This window comes from Hermetia illucens, chromosome 2 (genome assembly GCF_905115235.1).
Source record: "Hermetia illucens chromosome 2, iHerIll2.2.curated.20191125, whole genome shotgun sequence".
Taxonomy (NCBI): domain Eukaryota; kingdom Metazoa; phylum Arthropoda; class Insecta; order Diptera; family Stratiomyidae; genus Hermetia; species Hermetia illucens.
In genome coordinates, this window is record NC_051850.1 from 83,665,239 (window position 1) to 83,687,332 (window position 22,094).

At 39.0% G+C, this 22,094-nt stretch overlaps 2 protein-coding genes across 9 annotated transcripts in view; one reads left to right on the forward strand and one right to left on the reverse strand.

Annotated features, from left to right (window-relative positions):
• LOC119649857 (protein javelin) overlaps nucleotides 1-6,566 on the forward strand; it is a 65,068-nt gene extending 58,502 nt beyond the window's left edge. For 3 of the 4 annotated variants that reach the window (XM_038052218.1, XM_038052216.1, XM_038052220.1), the window contains 2 exons: nucleotides 3,064-3,316; nucleotides 4,911-6,566. In XM_038052218.1, the coding sequence (XP_037908146.1) occupies nucleotides 3,064-3,316; nucleotides 4,911-5,989 (1,332 nt within the window). In that variant the 3' untranslated portion in view covers nucleotides 5,990-6,566. The remainder of the gene's footprint in view (nucleotides 1-3,063; nucleotides 3,317-4,910) is intronic. The other variant, XM_038052219.1, reaches the window with a different exon arrangement.
• The window catches only part of LOC119649858 (calcium uniporter protein, mitochondrial), a 629,226-nt gene that overhangs the window by 298,940 nt on the left and 308,192 nt on the right, over nucleotides 1-22,094 (reverse strand). The window lies entirely within an intron of this gene.

Genomic DNA, 22,094 nt, shown 5'->3' on the forward strand with positions numbered 1-22,094 from the left:
TCTAACACACTTCAAGGCCCTGATCCAACATGGATTGTTGCGCCAACGATTATTATTATTAAATCGCTTTTACGCAAGAAAGTATACATACTGAACCGCATAAAATCAAAATTATTTTATTATTGACCCCTTAAAAAACACTTTTTGGTGTGGTTGAGGCAACACATAGACTCTGGAAATTAAAGGGGATATTGAAATATTGGCTATAGCCCAACAAGAATTACGGATTGGGGGTGAAAAAAAGCAGAGTGACGAAATATCGAATTGTATGACACTTTCTTACGTTTTTGTGTAAAAGGAAAGCATATTCAAACCAGTTTACTGCCTTTCAGTCAAACACACTTTTCTCCAAAACGGCAACAATAATTCAGAATATATATAGAATATATACATGAGTTCTATCTAGGACTACCAAATTGCAGTAGTGTGGAGATACCATCGTGCATAATACTAGAAAGTCATATTTACCCTAGGTTAATTGTAACTTGACACAGGCCTTTAAGTCAAACTCGGTATTTTTTCCCCCTTGTCCGTATTCAAGCTTTGAAAAATTATAATTATTAAATGATCGTTTCGACAAAAGTTTTTTCAACGGATATGTCAGTAGAACAATTGAATCTGCCATTTTGACACCCAAAAATATATGCTTATTTTTTGAAACGGAGCCTCTATTTAGCATCACAGCATTCTCCTAATTATCAAAAAAAGCCCCCATTGTAGCAATGTATGAAATTAAAAAAAAAGAAAAATTTAATAAACTAGACCACTACCCTCTTGGAGTCTCCGTTATATTTGTAGAAAATTTAGAAAATATAGTTACGTGAACAGCGCACATAAATTTTTAATTACTGATTTCATGGTTATAAATCGAGAAATGTCACACCTACTATTAGTCTTTTATTTTCGACCTGTATAATGTACCTTCCTCTTCTTCGAAAGGCACCTATAGAGTTGCTGAAGCTTTTCTTCAACCTTCTTACGAAGAGCCTGAACAATTACTCAGATGTGGACTCAAAGCTAACGACACTTTTGAACCGATGAGCAGCTGCTCTATCCATGGGTGTAACACGAAATTTATTTGAGATATGCACTTGAAATTTTGTCTGTTATTTTTAAAAATATAGACTATCAAGATACTCAAAGCGAAAACATTGGTTTTTTTCAAAATTTTACACTAACGGTGATCCTTACAACCTCCAATAAATATCCACGCTGACCCTGTTTTCCATATTCCATATAAGCTTTCCTCTCTGTGAGTTAGGGTTTAAGAAAGTATTCGCTAGTTGTGGTAAAAGTCGTAATAGGGATAGAAATTTGCGGGCTAGGAACATCCAAATTTCAAAGTTACCGGAACATGCGGAACTTTTCCCTGCAGCCCCTTCAGTCTTTGAAGATTTGCTACTTCGTCCCATTTGTAAATGCCTAACTTAACTTAAGACCTTCCGAAATGAGTTGAAGGAGATGTTCGTTAAGATTTCGAAGAAGAACACCCGCTGCCATTGCCACGAAAATATTAGCTGAAATCATCCTGGAATACATCCTATATCGACTACAATAACACCTTTCGCCTCATTGTGGCGTTTAGACCGCCGCTTCATGTGTTTTTCATCGATTTCAAGAAAAATTTCGGCAGGGTCAAAATATTACGAGCTGAATCGAAGTAGAATCTCAGGGGAACTAGTAGTTCAAAGCAGAATCAGCAGGATTGCATTTTGTCAGCGATACTTTTTCTTCTCGTTAATCGATGACGTTCGTCATTCAGGCTTGGCTGGCGGACGTAGAGGAGTTCAACGGACAACACCATCTTTTGACAAACACCTCGACTACGCCGATGGTATCTGCTTACTCACTCACCGAATTATGCACCTTGGTTGAATGGATCTGGTTCTGATTGTCAGTCTGACTGGGCATTATTCCTTTCCAGGGAAGTGGCAGTGGATAGACCACACACTGAGGATGAGTGATAACTTCACAATGAAACCCACTATCTCAGGATGACCGACGGGTGTACCCCGCTAGAACAACCTGGCGTAGAACACTGGAGGATTTGTGCAAGCAAGGAAATTTTCTTTTCTTCCATTTCTATAATAATCCTCGTTTGTTATGTAAAACAAAAGCGATCACATCCAACAGCATTGCCAACTTAGAATTATCAAGATATGAAAAACTCTTGGACGTCTGGAGTTCCTTATTACGGCAGGCCTAGACGGGATACCGGTTGTGTCACCGTTGATGATGATGAAAAACTCTTTGAAAGCGGTCAAAATTTAGATCAAAACTCATAAACGATAACAGTTAGCATGAAGAAATCTAATCCCGTAGCCCGTATTACAAAGAAATCTATCGCGGCCGTTTGTATGTCTCGTATTCATTCCATCTACAGGCACCTACACAGTCTCTTTTCCATATTCCTAGTTTTATTCTTATTTTTATGGAAATTTTTGGAGTTTCTCACTAAGGCTGGACAATTTTTCTTTCTACTAAATTTTCAACAAATTTAGGATCCTCGAAACCTTGTATCGTTTGACTCCCGAAATATCAATTTTGCTGAAGAGTAAATACACAATTTGCGCCTTAATGTAAAATGCGATACTTTAATTTCAAAATCGAGAAAACGAAAATTTTTAAAAATTTTGTAGAAGCTATTTTGTTTCATAAAATTTCTGTTTTCTCCAGGCGAGAGGAAATACTTTTGAATGTTGTTAAATTTGTATTCAAGTGCTGATATATCATAATCGTAGAAAGAAAAAACAATTTTAGACGGGTGTGTCTACTTGTGGCCACCACTGTATTCGAAAATTGATGAAACGAAGTAGACCAAGTTTCTAAATATAAGAGTGAATCTTTATGCTACGGCTTACTGTCCTACCGTATATAGAGGATGGAGCAGGTTTACCGCCTACGAATGCCTTCAAAAAAGACTTTTCCAAAGCCGACTTTAGTCGTTGATTGCATCATTATATTATCCTTAACTTGGTCTCTATTTTTACAAGCAACATAAAATGCTGGCTTATTCAGCCTTTCACCAACGCGTAATATACGTGTTATTCTGAATCGTTCCAGGATGTTTTGGAGAAAATACGTGAATGCGGATCAACAGTCACTTACTACGGTGGTCGTGTTGTTAATAATAAATCTCCTGAGCTGAGCCCCATGACACGAGCCATTATGCAAGAGATTCGTGGTAAGGAATCATCCGGAGAATCGATGACGACATCAACAGCAAGCGGAACACGAACATGTCGGACCTGTCAACCAAATAACTGTCCACAAGAGGATGACATTGAAAGGGAATTTCGGGATAATAAACATTTAGGTAAGTTAGTGGGTTACTCTCCCATGAGTTAAATTATTTTCAGTACATGATTAAGTATTCCATGTTGAGGAGAGAGGAAGGTCATAAAATACTGATTAGGGTTTTGTGTCTACTAAACTTCATAAAAGGAGACAAGTAAATCGTAACACTTGTATTTGTGTTTCTTGGCAATGTAATATTTGCTTTGTTAGTATAAGTAAAAGTATTCGTTTTCCATTTCATTTAAGATGGCCAGTCCTGCTTCCTTCATTCGAATTTACTAACAAATTTAGCAAGTTCTATTAGTTGCCCTATTACGTTTACCTCTGTTAATACCCAGTAAAATCGACTTATGTATTAAGTTGTAGTCGACTGTTATAAGCTGATTTATAAATAACTCTTACATTAGTTAAGTGAAAAGTCTTCATCGAAAGTCCCAGTTTTTTAAGGGGACATTCATTTCCTAAATTGAAAAAAGTCTTTTTTTTTTGTAGATATGTTCTATAATATCACAGGAATATATCCCTGAACAGTTATATATTTTAAAATATATAAATCTACGCTCCAAACAGCCGACAGACCAGTTGTAGAAACAACATATTGGGTATGCATGGCATGTGCCTTCTAATGAAGAAAAAATAACTTAACTTGCCATTATGGATGTAATAGGCTACACTACTATGGCGCAAACTGAAGGATCACCAAAAGGATTATATATTTGCTAGAAATTAGAGATCAACAGTATTTACTAGGCATGGAAGAATAATGTAATACGTAGAAGCAATTTATTTTTGTGTATAAATTATAGAAAAAAATTTCTAAAGCGTTTTTCTCGAAACAACATTTTTTGAGCTCGTGAGATACATTTCTCAGGCTCTAATCATCCAATTTGAAAAAACCAAAAAACATTTGACTTTTTATGCGAAATTTCATGGGATATACCTCTACATACTTATATACATAGAAATCTATCCTTTTTAAAGGGGTAATTCACCTAAAGAAATGGTCGATTTTTTTCAACCCTTTTTGAAAATCATGAATAAGATGATCAACAACTTTTTTTAAATTTGTTATGTACATATATTACCAAGGAAAATGTCTAAGGAACACAGCCTCTTTCGGATTTTGATTTGATTTTTTTTGAGGAAGCTAAAAAAATGTCTCTCCATTCAAAACGTGATTTCCGGAATGCGCCCTCTTTCGGCGATACTAAGAGTTGATAGTCATACTTATGTTCTTCGACACATATAATACCCCAACAAAAAAGTCTTCCAATAAATATAATATAATTTTATTAAATAATAATAATAATCGTTGGCGCAACAATCCAATTGGATCAGGGCCTTGAAGTGTGTTAGAGCATTTGACGGTACACTACATCACATTCAGAATTTTATTAAAGTAAAATTTAAATGGGTGCTTTCTTTTCAATTTAGAAGACAAATGTCCCCTTAAATTTATTGAAAAGGCCCTTCAAGGCTTTGCGACTCTCGACTTTATTGGAAATTTGAGGCGAAACATATGTTACCAATGACCAGCAACATATTACAGACAATAAGCCCCGATTTCCTATAACAATAATAATTTATCATAATAATTTACAAATCTTTTTTAGGTATCCAATTCAAACTTGTGAAATCAAATAGCTGTAGCAGCCGATTAGAACTAGTTGGAACGGATAAATTTGGCCAAAGCCGATCAACATCAACTGCTGCAGGTGGTTCAAATCGCTCACCGTCGCCTACTCGAAACCCTGAAGAAACCGTCCGTGAACTAGTTAATCGTCTTGAATCGGGGACGATTAAAAATAGTTCTGCACCTCGAATCATTGAGTCCAAATGCATCGAGAAGACATACAGACGTAGTCTGCCCCCAATAAAAACCATCCCGACTACAAATGAGGGAATTACTATCAACAACCATCATATCGGTACCAAAGAATATCTCGGTCTTGTTGATATCATTAACCATGTGACAGTGAATAACCACATTCCATATAACGCGATCCCAAGCGATGAGAAACCTTCTGATAAAATAGTGGCAAGTTCTAATAAAATTCCCAGGAATAAAAACGTCGATTTGGCTTTTGCTATGAGTCGAGGAGGGCAAGTTTCGAAAACTATATCCACATCACCATTACCAGAAGTCAAGACACTGAATCATACCGACAAAGTTGAATCACGTCATCCAAATTCAAGCTGCAGCGTCCTGCTTGAACCATCTCAAAGTCCTGTCGCCACAACTGAAATTAATAAAGTTGACTTAGAACAAAGTAATAAAAGCCCTCCACAAAATGGTCCATCTGCTTCCTGTGATGATTCTATAAGAAACACCTTCGCATTGGAAGAGGACATGGACGCTCCTTCGTCAAAAGCAAATGGGGGTGAGCAAATGACAACACCAATAAAATTACCCCATGACGGCCAACCTGCTTTGTCTCCCACTACAGGAACGACCCCTATTAAACTCCTAACGAAACATTATGTTGCTAATGATAAGCGATTAATTGAACAACGAAAATACAATGAAATAGAATTCGAAGAGTTCGAAGTTTACAACCCGGCGACGGCTCATCAGGATAACATCAATGGTGGCAACAACAACAGTGACGCCGACCCTCCCAGAAAAGACCAAATAAATGGGAAGCACAGTTCATCGTCGGATATAGTCGAGAGTTTTGAAGAAAGAATATAAATTTATTGGGATTTCTATTCTTTAGGGTTGCTCAAGGGGAAAATTTGTCTGCATTCACGTAGAAACAGCGCTTAAGCACGGTTGTTAGTCAAGTTGGTTGCTGTTATGTATAGGAAATATGTCGACTATTCATTGGACACCATATATTATAATTAATTCTAGAGCTACGCGAGTTGTTGAACTTTGCAGTAGATATAAACAGATTCGTAATTGCTTCAAGTCCAAATGAGCAAAATATTCCAGATACCTTGACCTTCCATTACTTATAGTATTAGCCCGTTTCTATCGAAAAATAATCCTCTTGCTTCGCAATACAGCAGAATGCTCAAAAGTAAATAGTTTCATATTGTATTTTTCAGAGTAAATAAACCAAAACATTCCAAAAACGGTGATGGTTGCTCCTTCGTTCTGTTGCTATAACTATATTTATTGTAAGACCTACCATCGACCTACGTCTAAATTTGCTTATATGCATATATATATCTAAAAATTTGTTCATATACACAACATATGTAGTAGTCATTGTAATTATATCAATGTATGATAATACAAAATAAATGCATGATTCAGTAGTCAACTTATTGGACTAAACTTTAATACGCGATTTTGAAACAGGTCGTGTGATGAAAATGGAGTGAATCTAGAATCCCGGTCAAACTCTATGTCTACCTTTTGTCAGCAAAGTTCAAATCGAATAGTGTCACCTTGAAATGTGCAGAATCGAGTTTGTACGATGGAATTTACAATTTGGTGTTTTGGAGTTTCGACATCGAATTCCAACAAAAATAAATTCTTCAAAATCAAACCCCCAATGAATAGGGCGAAGTCGCTCGGCTAAACACATTGAGATATACGATAATTTTCACTACTCGACTGACATCACAACCCCTACTTTGGGATCCCCTTCCTACAAGTAGCTAAAATATTAGTACGTCTACATATCCTACGACTCTTGATACAAGTATGTATAGCAAAAATCATAACAAATCCAAAAAGATGAATATGTGGGGCGAGCTTGCCTTATATCGGCGTTTTGTCATTGTTATCCAATCGCCACCGTTTTCCGCGACTCGCTGCGCTCATCGGCAGATGCTACTATTATTTCAGTAGCGTAATTTTAAAATAAAGACTCCATAAATGTGAGTCAAATTTGACAACAAAATTGTTTATATTCTACATCCACGCGAGGAATGCAACATCCACCGACCTACACACTACTCTATATAGATGATGTTTTCCTACGTCTTACAACAAGGATAATTTCCAGCAACTTGTTCCAAAATGGAATAATCGTTCCATGAAGCACTGTCTTGAACTGAATCTGATCAAAACTGAATCTTCAATCAGCGATCCTAATGGAATAGTCACTGTCACCGTGCGTCGGCGGAAGTATCTTCTGAGAACTGCTGGACTATTAGAGACAATGAACGACGCCTTACGGTAATGGAGACAAAAATTGTGTTTTGTATCAGCGGTGTAAGGCGCTGTAATCACATCCGAAATTGGGTTCCTCAGGTATGCAGTTGCACGCATCGATTAAAAATTGCAAATAAGAGGGTCTCCAACGGACTGGTTTTGTAATTCGCACGAATTCAGTGGGAAACCACAAAAAGGCTGACCGAAACAATGACGGCATGATATCCTAGATGGTCATGCCTCTCAACTGGCGCAATCGATCGACACGGACCGAACCCACTTATGAAGAGACAATAGCCAAAGACGAAAAAGATTCAGGACACATTCGGTGATATGTATGTAATTAATACGAAGTGGCTCCTTCATTTTCTATACATTCTAACATATATTTACTGAAGTTTTCATGAAAACTTCTTAATTACCGAAACTGCACTCATCTTGTATACATCAATTTAATTTGCTGCTTGACCTGCTATCAAAGGAGACGAGAACAAAGAAATAAAGCTATTCTTAAATAATATTGGCTCTTTGTTCGAGAAAGTGATGCTGACTTTATTCATAATAATCCGCCAACTAATATGACTTTTAAGTTGAATTTTTGAGACTCAATTAATGGAATATCGGCGAGAGGACTGATTCTCGTTTATTCTGTTGAAAATCACAGCTCATCCGAGGAAATGATTTTTGCATTTCGCACTGGGCCACGCACATTTTCATCAACCAATCTAACAATTTCTAGGTTCGGGCGGAAGAAATTATGATACCCTATCTAATTAATTCAGCAACAGTAAAATTTGACGATTTGTAATTCGGTTGTTGATCAGCGCCATAGAAAATAAATTTTCGTATTCTGAAAACCTTCTCGGCGATCATAGGGCACACAATCTGAGAAACACCGGTTGGTCTGATACCAAATCCTATGTACCTCTGCCTGCATATAGTGATCCATGGGAGTTTTTAACGTAAGGATGAAATCTCGCCTAAAATTGGAGAGAATTATACCAACTCTGTTAGTACTCCAGGTTGCGGAGCTGATGTAGAGCTAACAACCCTTCCCGTAAAACCTACCTGTCATGAATGCACGAAGAAAGCCTCGAACGGGACTGGATATGTAACGACTGGTTTGGCAAAGAAATGGGGCAAAGCATCGTGATAAATTTAATGATTTTTGATGCGTTTTATTTTATGCACGTATGCATATTAACGAAAAGGGACTGCTCAAAATGTGTAGATTACTTAACTAACCAAAAATAAAATTCTGGCCAAATGGCTGCCTTTTGGAGGAAAGTTTCGAAGCATCAACGACAGAGTCGGCAAAAGACATCCTTTCCGCGAAGCACAGTAGTACAGCCGACACTGCAGACCTGCAGCAGAACGGCATAAAATGCACTTGGAGACTTGGGCAGCAAAGCAAGGAGGGAGCCGGTGCTCAGACGATTCGTAGGAATCCGTGGAATACATAGTACCAATGGTAATGGGTTGAAGTTTCTCCTACCTAAGGTTGAAAGTCATAACAGTTACGACGACGAAATTCACATAAACGAAGTATTTACTAGCTTTAAGTTTTTCTATTAATACATATGTCAACGATTGCGCACATTAGCTAAAGAGAATCATGATTTTATGAAATGCAAGTCATGAAAATCCGGCGATTAGTGTCATTGCTACTAACCTATTAGAGCTCACAAACTCTGTAATCAAATGTCTAAATTTTCAACATCAAGAACACGTCATATGCATGGATTTTTCTAAGGACTTTGACACGATTAATGACATAACACTTTTGTTCAAACCTAGCATTCCTCTTTCACGTATTACAAGATTCGCCTCCTACCTACCTACCTACTTACTCCCTGCCGTGTTTGTTGTTCTGGTTGCATATCCTGTTTCCTTTTTCCACTCATCAAGTACACCACAAGATTCTTTTTTGAGTCCACTTCTATTTCTATTCTTCATCAACGACCTTTCCTTTATCGATATCTTGCGTCTATCCTCACGATCTCAGTGTCTTCTCCTGTAGACTGGATGCCCCCTTAGTCGAACCTAGAGACCCTGATTAGCTGCTCTTGTATAAGTAAGTTGGCAATAAACGTTAGCAAGTGTCAATCAAGGTGCTACTCTCTCAAATCCCATTTTAATCTGTTTTCCTACACTTCTGGCAGCCCCTTAACATACCGAAACTTCACCCATAGGTGATAAGTTCCACTTCGATAGACACTGTCTGGCTTCATATTGCGCAATTTCCCTGATTTTAACTCGGTCCAACCCTGCTTAATACTTTTCAACTCCCACGTAAGTGAATTTTGAATTTTGAATATTCCTCCGTCGTCATGTCCTCTTCCCGGAATTCTGCTTATCTTGTAATGAAAAAAGCCCAACAAAAATTCATCCGAACTCTCTTCTTCAAAAAGAACATCCCCCGAGTGAATTATTCTAAGCAACTGCAAATTTTATTACTATTAATTAGGCCTTTGGATATAGATCATTCTCAATCTTGTCCATTAATATGTCACTCCAAAAGGGCGATAGGGGGTTCCTCGTAGCCACCCCCACTGAATGTCAGGTAGTTCTCCGTCATGTCCATCCCGGAAAATTTCATGAGCATCCCCGTTTCTCTTTCTTATGTCAAGGACGTCGGATTTTTACTTTAACCACTCTTCCAGATAGAGAAGTGTCTCCTTCAGCGAAATGTTTGAAAACAAAGCCTCCACATAGAGAGCGACTAGACGTTCATCCGCTGTCGAAAATTTCATTGCTTCAGTTTCCTGATAAGATTCTCCCTCTTCCTGATAGTTTTTCCAGCAGATAGCTCCCTCGTTCTTTAAACGTACCACTTGGCGATATTTTGTGTAGACGAGTTTATAGGAGTTAAAATTTCCCGAAATTCGTTGCCAGGTTTGTGAATGTTAGGTAGAACCTTTATTATACGCAGTATCGGGTTTGGTATCGGAAGCTTGGCTGGATGCTCAATTATATAAAGGCATTCCTTTAATACTTTATCCACCCACTCACTTAAATCCGAAAAATTGTGTCCTCAATTCAAAGTATCCTCACGTTCGACGTTTTTCGAACTAGCTACATTATTACGGGTTGTTTCTTTCAAAACGTTACTTTCAAATTGAATGCCTGCCTCAATGTCGATGACGATCTATTCCTTCGGTAGACGTGGAGCACAACGTTTAAGCCAATGTCTAATAGTTGTTCTTGGTCCTTGTTGCAGGCTCGCTTCAATTTATACACTACCAAGCCCTGAAGTCTGTATCGAATGGTTTAGCTTTCACCCTAAGGTTACTCTTTTCCATGTCTTTTCACATTGGGAGGCCTTCTGGATCTTGCTCACAGTATCCGTCATATCTCCCTTTCTTCACTCGATACTTTCCGCGAGTTTTAAATGGCAACTGTATGCCATCAAAGTGACCTCACCTAACTACCCATGAAGATGTCTGACCGAGGTTTTAATTAGAAACCTGATTAAAGAAGATTCTTGCTTTTCGAGTTTGTCAACCCTGGTTGTTCTCTTACCCAATGCGATTAGATGTGACTTTGTATTTCAAACATTAGCGAAGGAACCGGATGTCTTCATCTAGACCTGCCATCCTTTTTTGTTGATTAAATATCGACATAGACCCGGTCGAAATAGTAAAGATCAAATTTAAATTTTGTCGCCTTTTTCCACGTTTTCTACTAGAATCTAAATAAAAGACAGTTGATTTCTTCCTAAAATGGGGATAGGTTATTTCCTCAGTACCTGATCAAATAAGATAATTTGTTCTCGTCTGGTCCTACTTAATGGAACCGTTTCATCGTTTTTATAGATTTCGATGAAGCAGAGTGTGTGACCCCTATTAGTCTTTCCCCTTCCAAGTTATTATTGATAAAAATGAAGTGTAAAAAATAGAAAACAGATCAGCGGGGTATCTATTTCATGGGTTTACAATAAATGCCACTTGGATCAGATTTACCCCACCTACACCATGAGATACCTACCATACAACCTTGAGATTCAGGATCAGAGTGATGAGCAACGATAGTACAGTGCCACGCACCAACCAGAATAGAGAAAGGCTTGCTACATATGAGCAAATATATGCAGTTCAAGAGCGGCTTTCTAAAAGAAAATTGTGCGGTGCCATCGGCCTCAAGCAAAACCATCACTTGAGTGTAATTACGCGATTTTTGTAGCGATTAAATTATGTGAAATAATAGAAAGTTGCTTTTTCTATTCGCTAGTATTAGTTTAGCAAGACAGACTTGTTAGCACTGATGAAGGGAATAAGTGGTTCCCCAAATATCGGTATTTGTAAGACCAATAAATTAACACTAGCGAAAAGAAAAAGTAAGTTTTTATTATTTAAAAAAATTATCACTTCACTCTTCTTTGGCACCACTCAAACTATCGCTCACCTTCTAAAGGACCGTCAGAAGAACTGGAACGCTAGCGTTGGACTGGTCAGGAAAGCAGATATGGCCAAAAATAAGAACAATTTCAAAACTGCACAATATCACGAAAGAATTTACAGGTCGTCGTAAATGCTTCGATGATTCGATTGATCAGATGAAATTCCTTTCCTTGTAGATGAAGTGGTTAGTTGTTGTAACATACGGACATGATCTGTTCCTACCAATAAAAATGTGATCTCTATTGCCCGTAAAATAGTAACTAGGCAGCTTACATCCCCGCTTCACCTATTTTTCATCAATGTCGAGAAATCTTCAAGCAACCTCAACAGGGAATATACATACAGTATGTATCTGCAGGGGTCTACGCAGAAAGGAATAGTAATGTCAGAGCAACATACGAAGGCGCAACATGTTCTATTCTATTTTTTTTAAGTCTCTCTGGATCTTTTGACCAATCAGAATTAACCCCCAAAAGTGGAAGACAAGCTAGATTTGTCAAGAACTACGGAACTACTGACGCAATACACGCTGCGCGGTTACTCATGGAGAAACACCGTGAGAAGCATCCCCCTCTTTACATTCCTTTTCTGGATCTAGAGAAAGCGTTTGACCCTGTACCACACGAACTCATCTGGTATGCTTTACGACAACACTTCGTGCCAGAAAAAATCGTGCGCTGGGTTCAATTGTTCTACCACGATCCGAAAAGTAAAGTTCGAAGTATGGCGGCTGTATCAACCCCATTTCGTGTCTCTGTTGGTGTTCATCAAGGAAGCGCCCTCTCACCACTCCTCTTTGTTCTTGTTATGGACACCGTCACAAGGGATAACCAACGTCCAGCGCCCTACACACTGCTTTATGCAGATGATTTTTTCCTAGCATCTGATAGCAAAAATGATCTCGAGCAACTTGTTCAAAAATGGAATGATCGCCTCATGCAACACGGTCTCAGATTGAATTTAAACAAAACTGAATTTTTGACGACCGATCCCCATGAAACAGGCACAATCACTGTCAGCGGCAGTGATCTGCCCAGAACTGAGCGATTTAAATACCTCGGGTCAACCTGGATGAAGTGGCGTTCTTCGTGATCGACGTATCAACGAACGTCTCAAATCTAAAATTTACCGCAATGTCGTCCATCCTGTCGCTCTCTACGGCTCTGAGTGTTGGCCGACTATAAGAGGCAATGAACGTCGTCTTGCGGTAATGAAGACGAAGATGCTACGTTGGACTAGTGGCGTCACACGTTTAGATCACATCCGAAATGAGGATATTCGCGATCGTTATGGGGTTGCACCAATCGTGGAAAAGTTGCGAAAGAGGCGTTTTCGATGGTATGGTCACGCAATTCGTGCAAACGAGAATTCACTTGCCAAGATTGGTCTGAACATCGAAGTTGATGGTAAACTACCAAAAGGTAGACCTAATCAACGGTGGCTTGATACGCTAGATGGGGATATGAAAGCCTCGAGATTGCACCCAAATCAGGCATTCGATAGAGCCAAATGGCGAAGCCGATCACGACGAGCCGACGCCGCTTGTGAACGGGACAAAAGCTGAAGAAAAAGAAGAAGAAGTGGAAGACATTTCCTCTGCTAAAACCGTGTGACGGTGGCATTGAACTCGATGATACTCACCGCATTAAACATTTGAAACCAACTAGAAAACTATTTGCAAAAAAAATAATAATATAATCAATGACTTAAAATGTTCTTGAAATAGATATAGAACGAAAATATATTAAGCCGAAACCAGTTTGTAATTAGGTATTACTTAACAATAAATTTACAGATGCTGGGATAATTAGACTAGGCAGGACGAAGGGAAGGTGCATATTCCACATATAAAGTAACCACAAAGCAGTAAAACAAAATGAGGCCCGCAGAGGTGGAAATGTAGCAATCAACATAAAAATTTCCTAGCAAAACGTCAATAAGGGTATTCCGTAGAAACTTCTCTCCTTGAAATCATTACTTAATTTGGTTAAGCCTTATCAACCCTTGTTACAAATCATTTAGTCCGCCATGAACATCAACGAAAATAGACGGGAACGCATAAAGCCCCAAAAATAGATCTTGATTAGGAAGTAAGCTTACCGACGAATTTCGTGTTTTAGGATTTATATAAGTTCGGGCACGCTGCGCGCAGGGCAGATGTGAAGCAGCCTCTGATTAGTTGCCGCTGTTCAGCTAATGGTTATAAACGCGACTAGATTCATTCTTTCTTTTTAGTACATAAAAATCTTCCAATTCATTGGGAAAATGTGTGAATAAGAAAGGTGAGGTTTCCTCAAAATTTTGTTTACTGTGCCAATAAATGTTTTAAAGCAAAAGTCCGCTTCATATTCGACTTACTCTTATGTATTCAAAATCAATAATTCCATATGGCCACCATTCAAAAACAAAGACGGTGTCCACCATATAACATCCACTCGGAGCTTTAAAGAAAAAAATATTCATCAACATGCTCTTCACGCATAACAACACATCGATAACAAGGACATATCTCCAAGCATCGTTAAAGCAGCATCCTCAGACAATCCCAATGTGGCAATTCGTTGCGGACTTCCGAATCAGCAACGTTATATTTTGTGTCATGGCTCCCATAATCTCTGTTGAAAATATCTTGGATCCAGATGAAACTTTCCGCATCCACTCACCTCAATACAAGGACGCTTCAGCAGTTAATTATTCTTTCCGCATTAATAATACTCGTCTCAATTAGGGCAAGGCGATTTTTACTGAGATACCAACTAAAATTCCTTGCAATTTTTTGTCTAGGCTTGTTGTTATTTACTCCACTATTGCGGCAGATATTCATTTTTCGTATAGGAAATTTACTCTTAAAAGGCAGACGAAATAAATTGAAGTATCTTCTTTTCTGCCTGCAGCATTGAAAAATGTCCTCCGAAATAGGTCCCAGTATCCACAGTAGCAATGAAGTCGGCATATTTACCGTCAATTAAGTGGACACAGCCCGAGGTGGAAACTATCCAAGCCTGGGGTGAAAACGATGCGGACATTTTTGTTCCCGGCCTCCGAGAAAAATCCAGGCCGGGAGAAAACCCTCGTCGAAGACGACTTCCGTTTTCATACCAAGGCAGAAGCAACTCATCAGAAGCTGCCTCCTCTCGACCCTGCGCGCAGCGTGACCGATTCACAGGTATTTTGCTTTCCCCCGCCGTGTGCTAGTATCTGGCTTCACCGTGAAATTTGCGCTTTATTTAACAGATATGCAGAAATAAGCCTAACGCAGACACGAAATAGGACTAGGAAATAAACTTGAATGAAATTGATAAATTTAGTCTGGTATAGTTTTATTATTTACGGCGGGATTTGCACGAAACTTCCCAGTTTTATACGTCCACTATTCTTTACACCCTTGCGATCTTCTGTAAAGCATTAATTGAGCGCTTTTATTTGACACCTACACCGATATTTTTGGAGAAAAATATTTTGTGTCCCCGTTGTATGTGTTGGGAATTCCATTTGAAATCCCACGCCCATTCATTCAACTTGCTGTACACGTCGGTTTTCATAGTTCCACAAACTCTCGTTTGAATCACTCCACCTGCTTTCGCGAAAAATGCGACCATAAATTGATAAATTTATTTCTGAATGATTCTACAGTTGTGAAACTGTCTATATTCTGTTGTTTATCGCATTCCCATTCATTTATTCATGAAATTAACGTTCTTCAATAACGATAATAGATACTAACCTATTGTCCTGATTGATGAACTAACTCAAATACAGGATGGAAATTTCATCTAGTTTAAATTACAGCGAAAGGTTAAAAGAATCAAATCAGGTATGATCCTATATTTGTGGAAGAACCCATAGAAATATTTCGTTGCCAGTATTGTCTACATACATTTATGGGTGTTTCCCGAGAAAGTTTTAAAATATAGTTATATATTTATGTGAAAAAGATTGAATCCCTTGTTTTCCATGTATGAGAAAACCCCTTTCAACTCAGCAGAAAATGACGCCAGCCCCTCCGTGTAGAAGAGTTCACAAGAAATTTCGTACATTTCGCTTCCGAGGAATTTATTTTTTATTATTTCACTTAAACTCTCCTTCAAATACTTAAATTAGTTAAATAGGACTTATTAAATAAGACAACATATTACGATAAAAATTATTTCTGTTGCAATGACGGGTGAAAGACATCCCTTTCGTTTTCTTCGCCTTCATCATTAATTCATTTTGTTTTAAATCTCAATACCAACTTGAATCAAAAATGAAAACTTTGCAAACGGGCTCTGCAATCAACTATTACTTGGAATCGAATCCAGCTGCGCCATAGCATTTGGCTCCCAGTTCAAGCCAAAGGATTTCAACGAGGAAACTCGTGGCACAGAGGTGGATTGATGGATGTTCAAATTAACGCGACACTAACTCTTCCGTCCTGTGATGTCTGCCTCCTCGATGAAAGCCTTCAATCTATCTAAGGAGACCGTCTGAGACCTGCATCTAAGGTCCAGTTTGAACGAGTGCTTTCCATACTCGAGGACCTTGCCAGGTCCCTCGAATTCTGGCTACAGCGGTCTCCTTTAACATCAGTCCTCAACAAGACCTGGATGTCGAATTCCAGGCCCCTGTGAATGTTGACTATTAACTGCGCGGAGACAGCTTCAATTTGGCAACAAATCATTTTCTTCAGGACCATCTTGTCGAGGTCAGGTCGCTGAAGAGTAGTTAATCCGCCTTGTACACCAGATCAACAGTGCTTTCAGGAAACTCCTCGCGGGCGGCTGTATGGCATCAAGTAAAACGAAAGGCAAGACCTGCAACCATAATAGATCATCTAACGGCTTCTACAATCCAATGCCACCATTCCGATAACCCCGATTGGCTTTCCGAGCTCCGAGAAGAAATCATATTCGATCTGCATTCCCTGGTCTGTGATGATGACGGATGGAACACCAAAGCGCGGAATTCACTCTCGACAGAGGGCGTCAGCACATGATGTGATGTAATGTCCTTCAAACATATTGGCTCAGGCCGCCACGTAAAACGATCAATAATCGTAAGGCAATACTTGTAGCCATGCGAGTCTCGCAAAAGTACCCACAATGTCGGAATGTATGGTGCGGAAAACTCTTAATTCGTGGAAAGCCAGAAAGATTTGTTAGCGACTATTCGACGTTTCATTATCTATATGCGGATATGTGCAAGATCGTGCATTGACCGAAATATTTCCATACGGAAAGTGTCCGGAATATATGGCCTAGGTCCCTTTTCGGAGATTTCGCAGCAGATAGAGGAAGGCCCAACTTCCTCTCGATAGGAAAGATAGGAAACTTCTCCTGCAGGGCTTGAAGGAATGCGTCATGCTGTTGTGCTGAAGCGATTTTCAAAAAATCAACTGCGGGCAAGATGAGGATCTCTATGCTCCGTGGCAAAGTGCTAGCGACTAAATTATCTCTATTAGGTGGAGTAAATTGGCTTATGAAGGTTAAATTCCGAAGTTTACGAGGGAATGCTTTACCCGGCTTTTGCTGCAAGGTGAGAGGTTTATGGTCGGTGGACAAGGCGAATGGCTTACTTTGAAGGAGAGTATTTGGTGCTCAGATACAGGGCTAATAGTTCAGGATCGTAATTTCCGTAGTTCTGTTGAGCGGGATTCAACTGCTTCGATACAGCAGCTTTGGGTTTCCTTCTGGTGAAAAGTACCGTCTATTGGAATGTCTGAGGAATCGCCGAACGCGACTAAGGATGCATCCTGTTGAACGAATTCCAAAAGTGTCGCGTCTATTAGCTGCTGCATGGTGGTCTCAAACCCCTGGACGGCTTCTGGAGACCAAAGAATCTCCTGCGATCCTTTTGTTTTAGACCCACACAGGAAAGCCTTAAGGAGGGACTGGTGTTAAGCAGCTTTGGTCCGGCAACGACGGTGGCAGTTTACCATATCCAAGAACCTTCTGAAGTCTTTTACTATTTTAGTAGGTGGTAGTAGGTAGTGGAAAGGTGGCGATCGCTAATACCTTTTCTGGACCGAGTTGTATTCCGTCAGGTGTGATAAAATGGCGTAGAAATGTCACTTGTGGGTGAAGGAATTCATACTTTCTAATGTTGAGAACTCGTCCATGATCAAGGAAGCCTTCGAAAATGCCCTCCAGATGTGTGCGACCCGAGCATCATCTAAATGGAACAAACAGAAGTCTAAATTTCACAGTATAGAGTGAATGAATGTCTGGAAAGTTTGCCCCGGTGTGAACTAGGAGAGTCCAAACGATGTGCAAATTGCTGCCTTTAAAATATCTTCGGGAGCTCCAGAAATATGGTGGCATGTCTTGTGAAGATTCAAGGCCAAGAAACCACGACAGTTTGCTAAGTAATGTGCGAAGTCTTCGATGAGAGAAATGGGGTGCCAATCAGGAATCGCCTGAGCATTCAACATTAGCCTTCAGGGCCAGATGGGGTGGATATGACCAACAGTTATTGGAAGACCTACATATACGCTGCTTAAGGAGTTGTACAACACTTTCTGCGCAACAGCGGGCTTCTGGGATGGTAAAGGACGCACTCTCGAGAAGATTGGAGAACCAGGGTGTTACTGTGGTGTTGAACATCATGCTTAACTAGTAGGGAGACATTGCATTGGGTAGTAATGTTGTGGTATATTTGGATAAGTGCTAATAAGTCTGTTGACTTTTGACTTGTTAGCACTGAGGGAACAAGTGGTTCCTGAAATATCGGTATTTGCAAAATATCAATCAACACTAGCGAATAAGAAAAACAAGTTTTTATTATTTCAAATAATTTAATCGCTAAAAACACCTCATAATTACACTCAGAAGTTCAAACTTTTCGCGCGAATTCACTGCTTCCAAAGCCAGGCATATATGATGCCGACGTCATAATTAACGAGAATAATTGATATTCGCGTAAAATATTAAAATTCCATTCGTGAAGAATCTAGTTCTCTCCAGCCCTTTTTGTGTCTGTTGTAAGTTAGGTTCTTTACATTTGCTAATAATATTAAACTCCGATTGTGGTGTGTATAAGGTTGACATTATCAGTACAGTGCTTTCCATCAAATGATTTATTTAAATCGCTTTCTAAAAAAAGAGGCCAATGGAATTTTTAACCATGTGACACGGAACTGTCATGCACTCATTGCTCCTCACATGTTCTCCTTTTTCTTCAGTCTTTGTTCCGTTTACAAGCGGGGCGGCTCAACGTGATCGGTTTCGTCATTTTATTTTATCAAATGCCTGGATGATGGACCTGGATGTAATCGCGAGGCTTTTAAATCCCCATCCAGCGTATCAACCCACCGTTGCTTTGCTCGGCCCTTTACAACCGACTTCGATGTTCAGACCAATCTTGGCATGTGACTTTTCGTTAGCACGAATTACGTGACCAAACCATCGAAGACACCTCTTTCGTAGTTTTTCCACGATCGGTGCAACCCCATAACGATCGCGGATATCCTCATTTCGGATGTGATCAAAACGTGTCAATCCACTAGTCCAACGCAACATCTTCGTCTCCATTACTACAAGACGCCGTTCATTGTCTTTTATAGTCGGCCAACACTCAGAACCATAGAGAGCGACAGGATGGACGACATTGCTTAAATATCTCGAGCCAATGCTATCAGCTAATGGAGAACTGCGTTATGGTCCTCACATAGGGAAACATAAAACCATTCATACCTGAAGCGCCAAGTTTCCGTTTCCCCAGCTTGTTTAATTTAATAATCGCACTAGTTTTTCGTCTCCATACCAGCTCGAATCAAAGGGGAAGAATTTTCTGCGATTAACGGCTGCTTTGAATCGAAGCTAACTGCATCACATATGTAGCAGTTTTATAGTGCAATCCAACGTTCCCCAATACCACTGATTTCGGCCGGGCTTCGTTACTGATAGTACCTGTTTCATTGGGGCTCTGTGGTATTCAGATTCAGTCCGAGACTTCTCGGCGTGAGCCGATCAATCCACTTTTGAGCAAGTTTCTCCAGCTTTGCTCTAAGTCGCTAGGCTTCTTGAAACAGATGTGCTTTACTGGACTGACAAAGCAAGGTTAAAAAACTCACTATCCTAGCAAGGTGGAAAACACTGAGTAAGAACAATATGGTGCAAAATCTTTAAAGAAATGTGTATATTTCCGAAACTTCCTTAACCAAGAAATCGAAGCTAAAGAATAAAGATTTTTTTCCACTTATAGATTTCGACTGTGCGATTCCTCATGTCAAATAGCCTTCTACATTAAAAGCAGTTAATTGAACGCTTCGATGGGAAGATTATGGAATGTATTCGCACTCGTATTTGCCTCCCAGAAATCAATGAACTCATGTTGAACAGAATAATCATTATTATATCCATGCCTCCTTTCATTGTTTGATATTTTGGAGCCAGTTTTTTTGGTAATTATAAATCAATAACACGCCGGCTGCCTACTACATTTCTACCTAAAATAGTTGTTATAATACATATAAATAATTTAATTAAGCTGCTCGTTGTGCATAACAATGATTTATAGACTAAGCTACCGGACAATATCAAAACACCAGCACATCCACAATATTACGTAATATTTGAATTCAATAACATCGTTTAATAGCAATCAGGGTTTTACAAGGAATTACCAATAATTGTTCAAAAGATCAAAGTAATGAAAAAAACAGATGCATTTAAAAGCATGCCAATAGGTTATGCTATGGTTAATTAAATCAAATAATAAATGCCATGGCTTGAATTGAACATTTTATATATCCAAATATATGATAAGTGCTCCCAGCAAATATGGAAAATATTTACGATGTAATGAATTTACCATACTTTAATTACTTTAATTTTGGAGTATGCGTGATAAAATAAAACCCAGGAACTTTTCCTACTTAACCACTCTCCTTACAACGATTATCATGACAGTATAGTTGCCTGTAGTTTTTGAACTTTGGCTGTTAGTCCAAAAAAAGGGGCCCATGGACCAAAAAAGTAGAAGAAAATTTCTTTCCAATTGGTCTGGTTTGATCAAACAGGGCTCCCTCAATTCTAAACAAAAATCTTATATTGTGCTTCAAGATTCACGACAAGCAATTAACCTTAATGTGTTGATGTTCAAAGATTTAAGCAAGCAAGGATAAATCATTTGCATTTGCTCTCTGAGTAGAAACGAGACAACTATTCCCATTTTTGTAAAAACAAGTCGGAAACTGGGAGCTCGGCGCTTCAGGTATGAAAGTTTTTGTTGATCTTTTATGTAATAATATTTGGGTACGCGATTATAGCTCATAATGTACATTTGCGAAAAAAAAGCAGTGTAGACTTGACGTTAATTTTTATTGTAATATTTTTACTACTAAGTATTTATTTTGGTTTCCAAACGTACGGGATGTATATAGCTGAAAAGAGTAAGCATTCAATCAAACGGTTTCTAGGAAATGGCATTTTAAATGGTTACGTTTGATTTCCCGGGCGAAGAAAATAATAGAGTACTAAGGGTTTTCTGCGGTTTAAATTTATATTTCGTCCACAAAATATATTTTTAATGAAAAACTAAGAATGTTTTATTGATTTTGACTAGTTTTGAATCAAAAAATATTGTTTTTACTACAATAGTGGTTCGTGGAATCCACTGCATCCCATAGAAAAGGGAAATCATAGAAAAGCATGACTAAGTAAGGGAAAAGTACCAGGAAATAAGGCATCCTCTGCAATTTTCAGCGAAAATAGTTGCAAATACACTCAAATCCGAAAGTAAGCTTGAAACTCGAGGTAGGGAGCGACCAATGTACCTTTTCTTAGTGAGGCGTTTACCCCGTTGCAGCAAAAGGAAGCGTTTCATGAGAGCAACCCAGCTAAAACACGAACGTGATGTGACAGATATGATTCAAATTGTTCGCCGCAGATTAAAAGGGAATAATTTGAAAGCTCGAAGTCCGAGCAAAGTTCCTCTGCTCAGTAAAACGCATGTGAAGGCACGTTTACAGTACGAGGACGAGAAATGGAGAAACATTTTATAGTGTGATGAGTCTAAGATTGTTTTGTATGGTGACAAAGGGTCCCATTGCTACGTAAGACGCCCACCTTATTCCGTCTTCGACCTCAAACATACTGTAAAAACAGTTAAGCACGGCGTTTCAAGCATTATGGTGTGGGCTTGTTTTTCATTCTATGGTGTAGGCCCAATATATTGGATAAAATCAACGATGGACTAAAATGATGTCTATATATTGGAAAACATCATGCTGCCTTACTCCACTGACGAAATGCTGAGAAAATGGGTCTTTGAGGAAGACACGAGCAGAAAAGCAAAGAAATGGTTCCAGG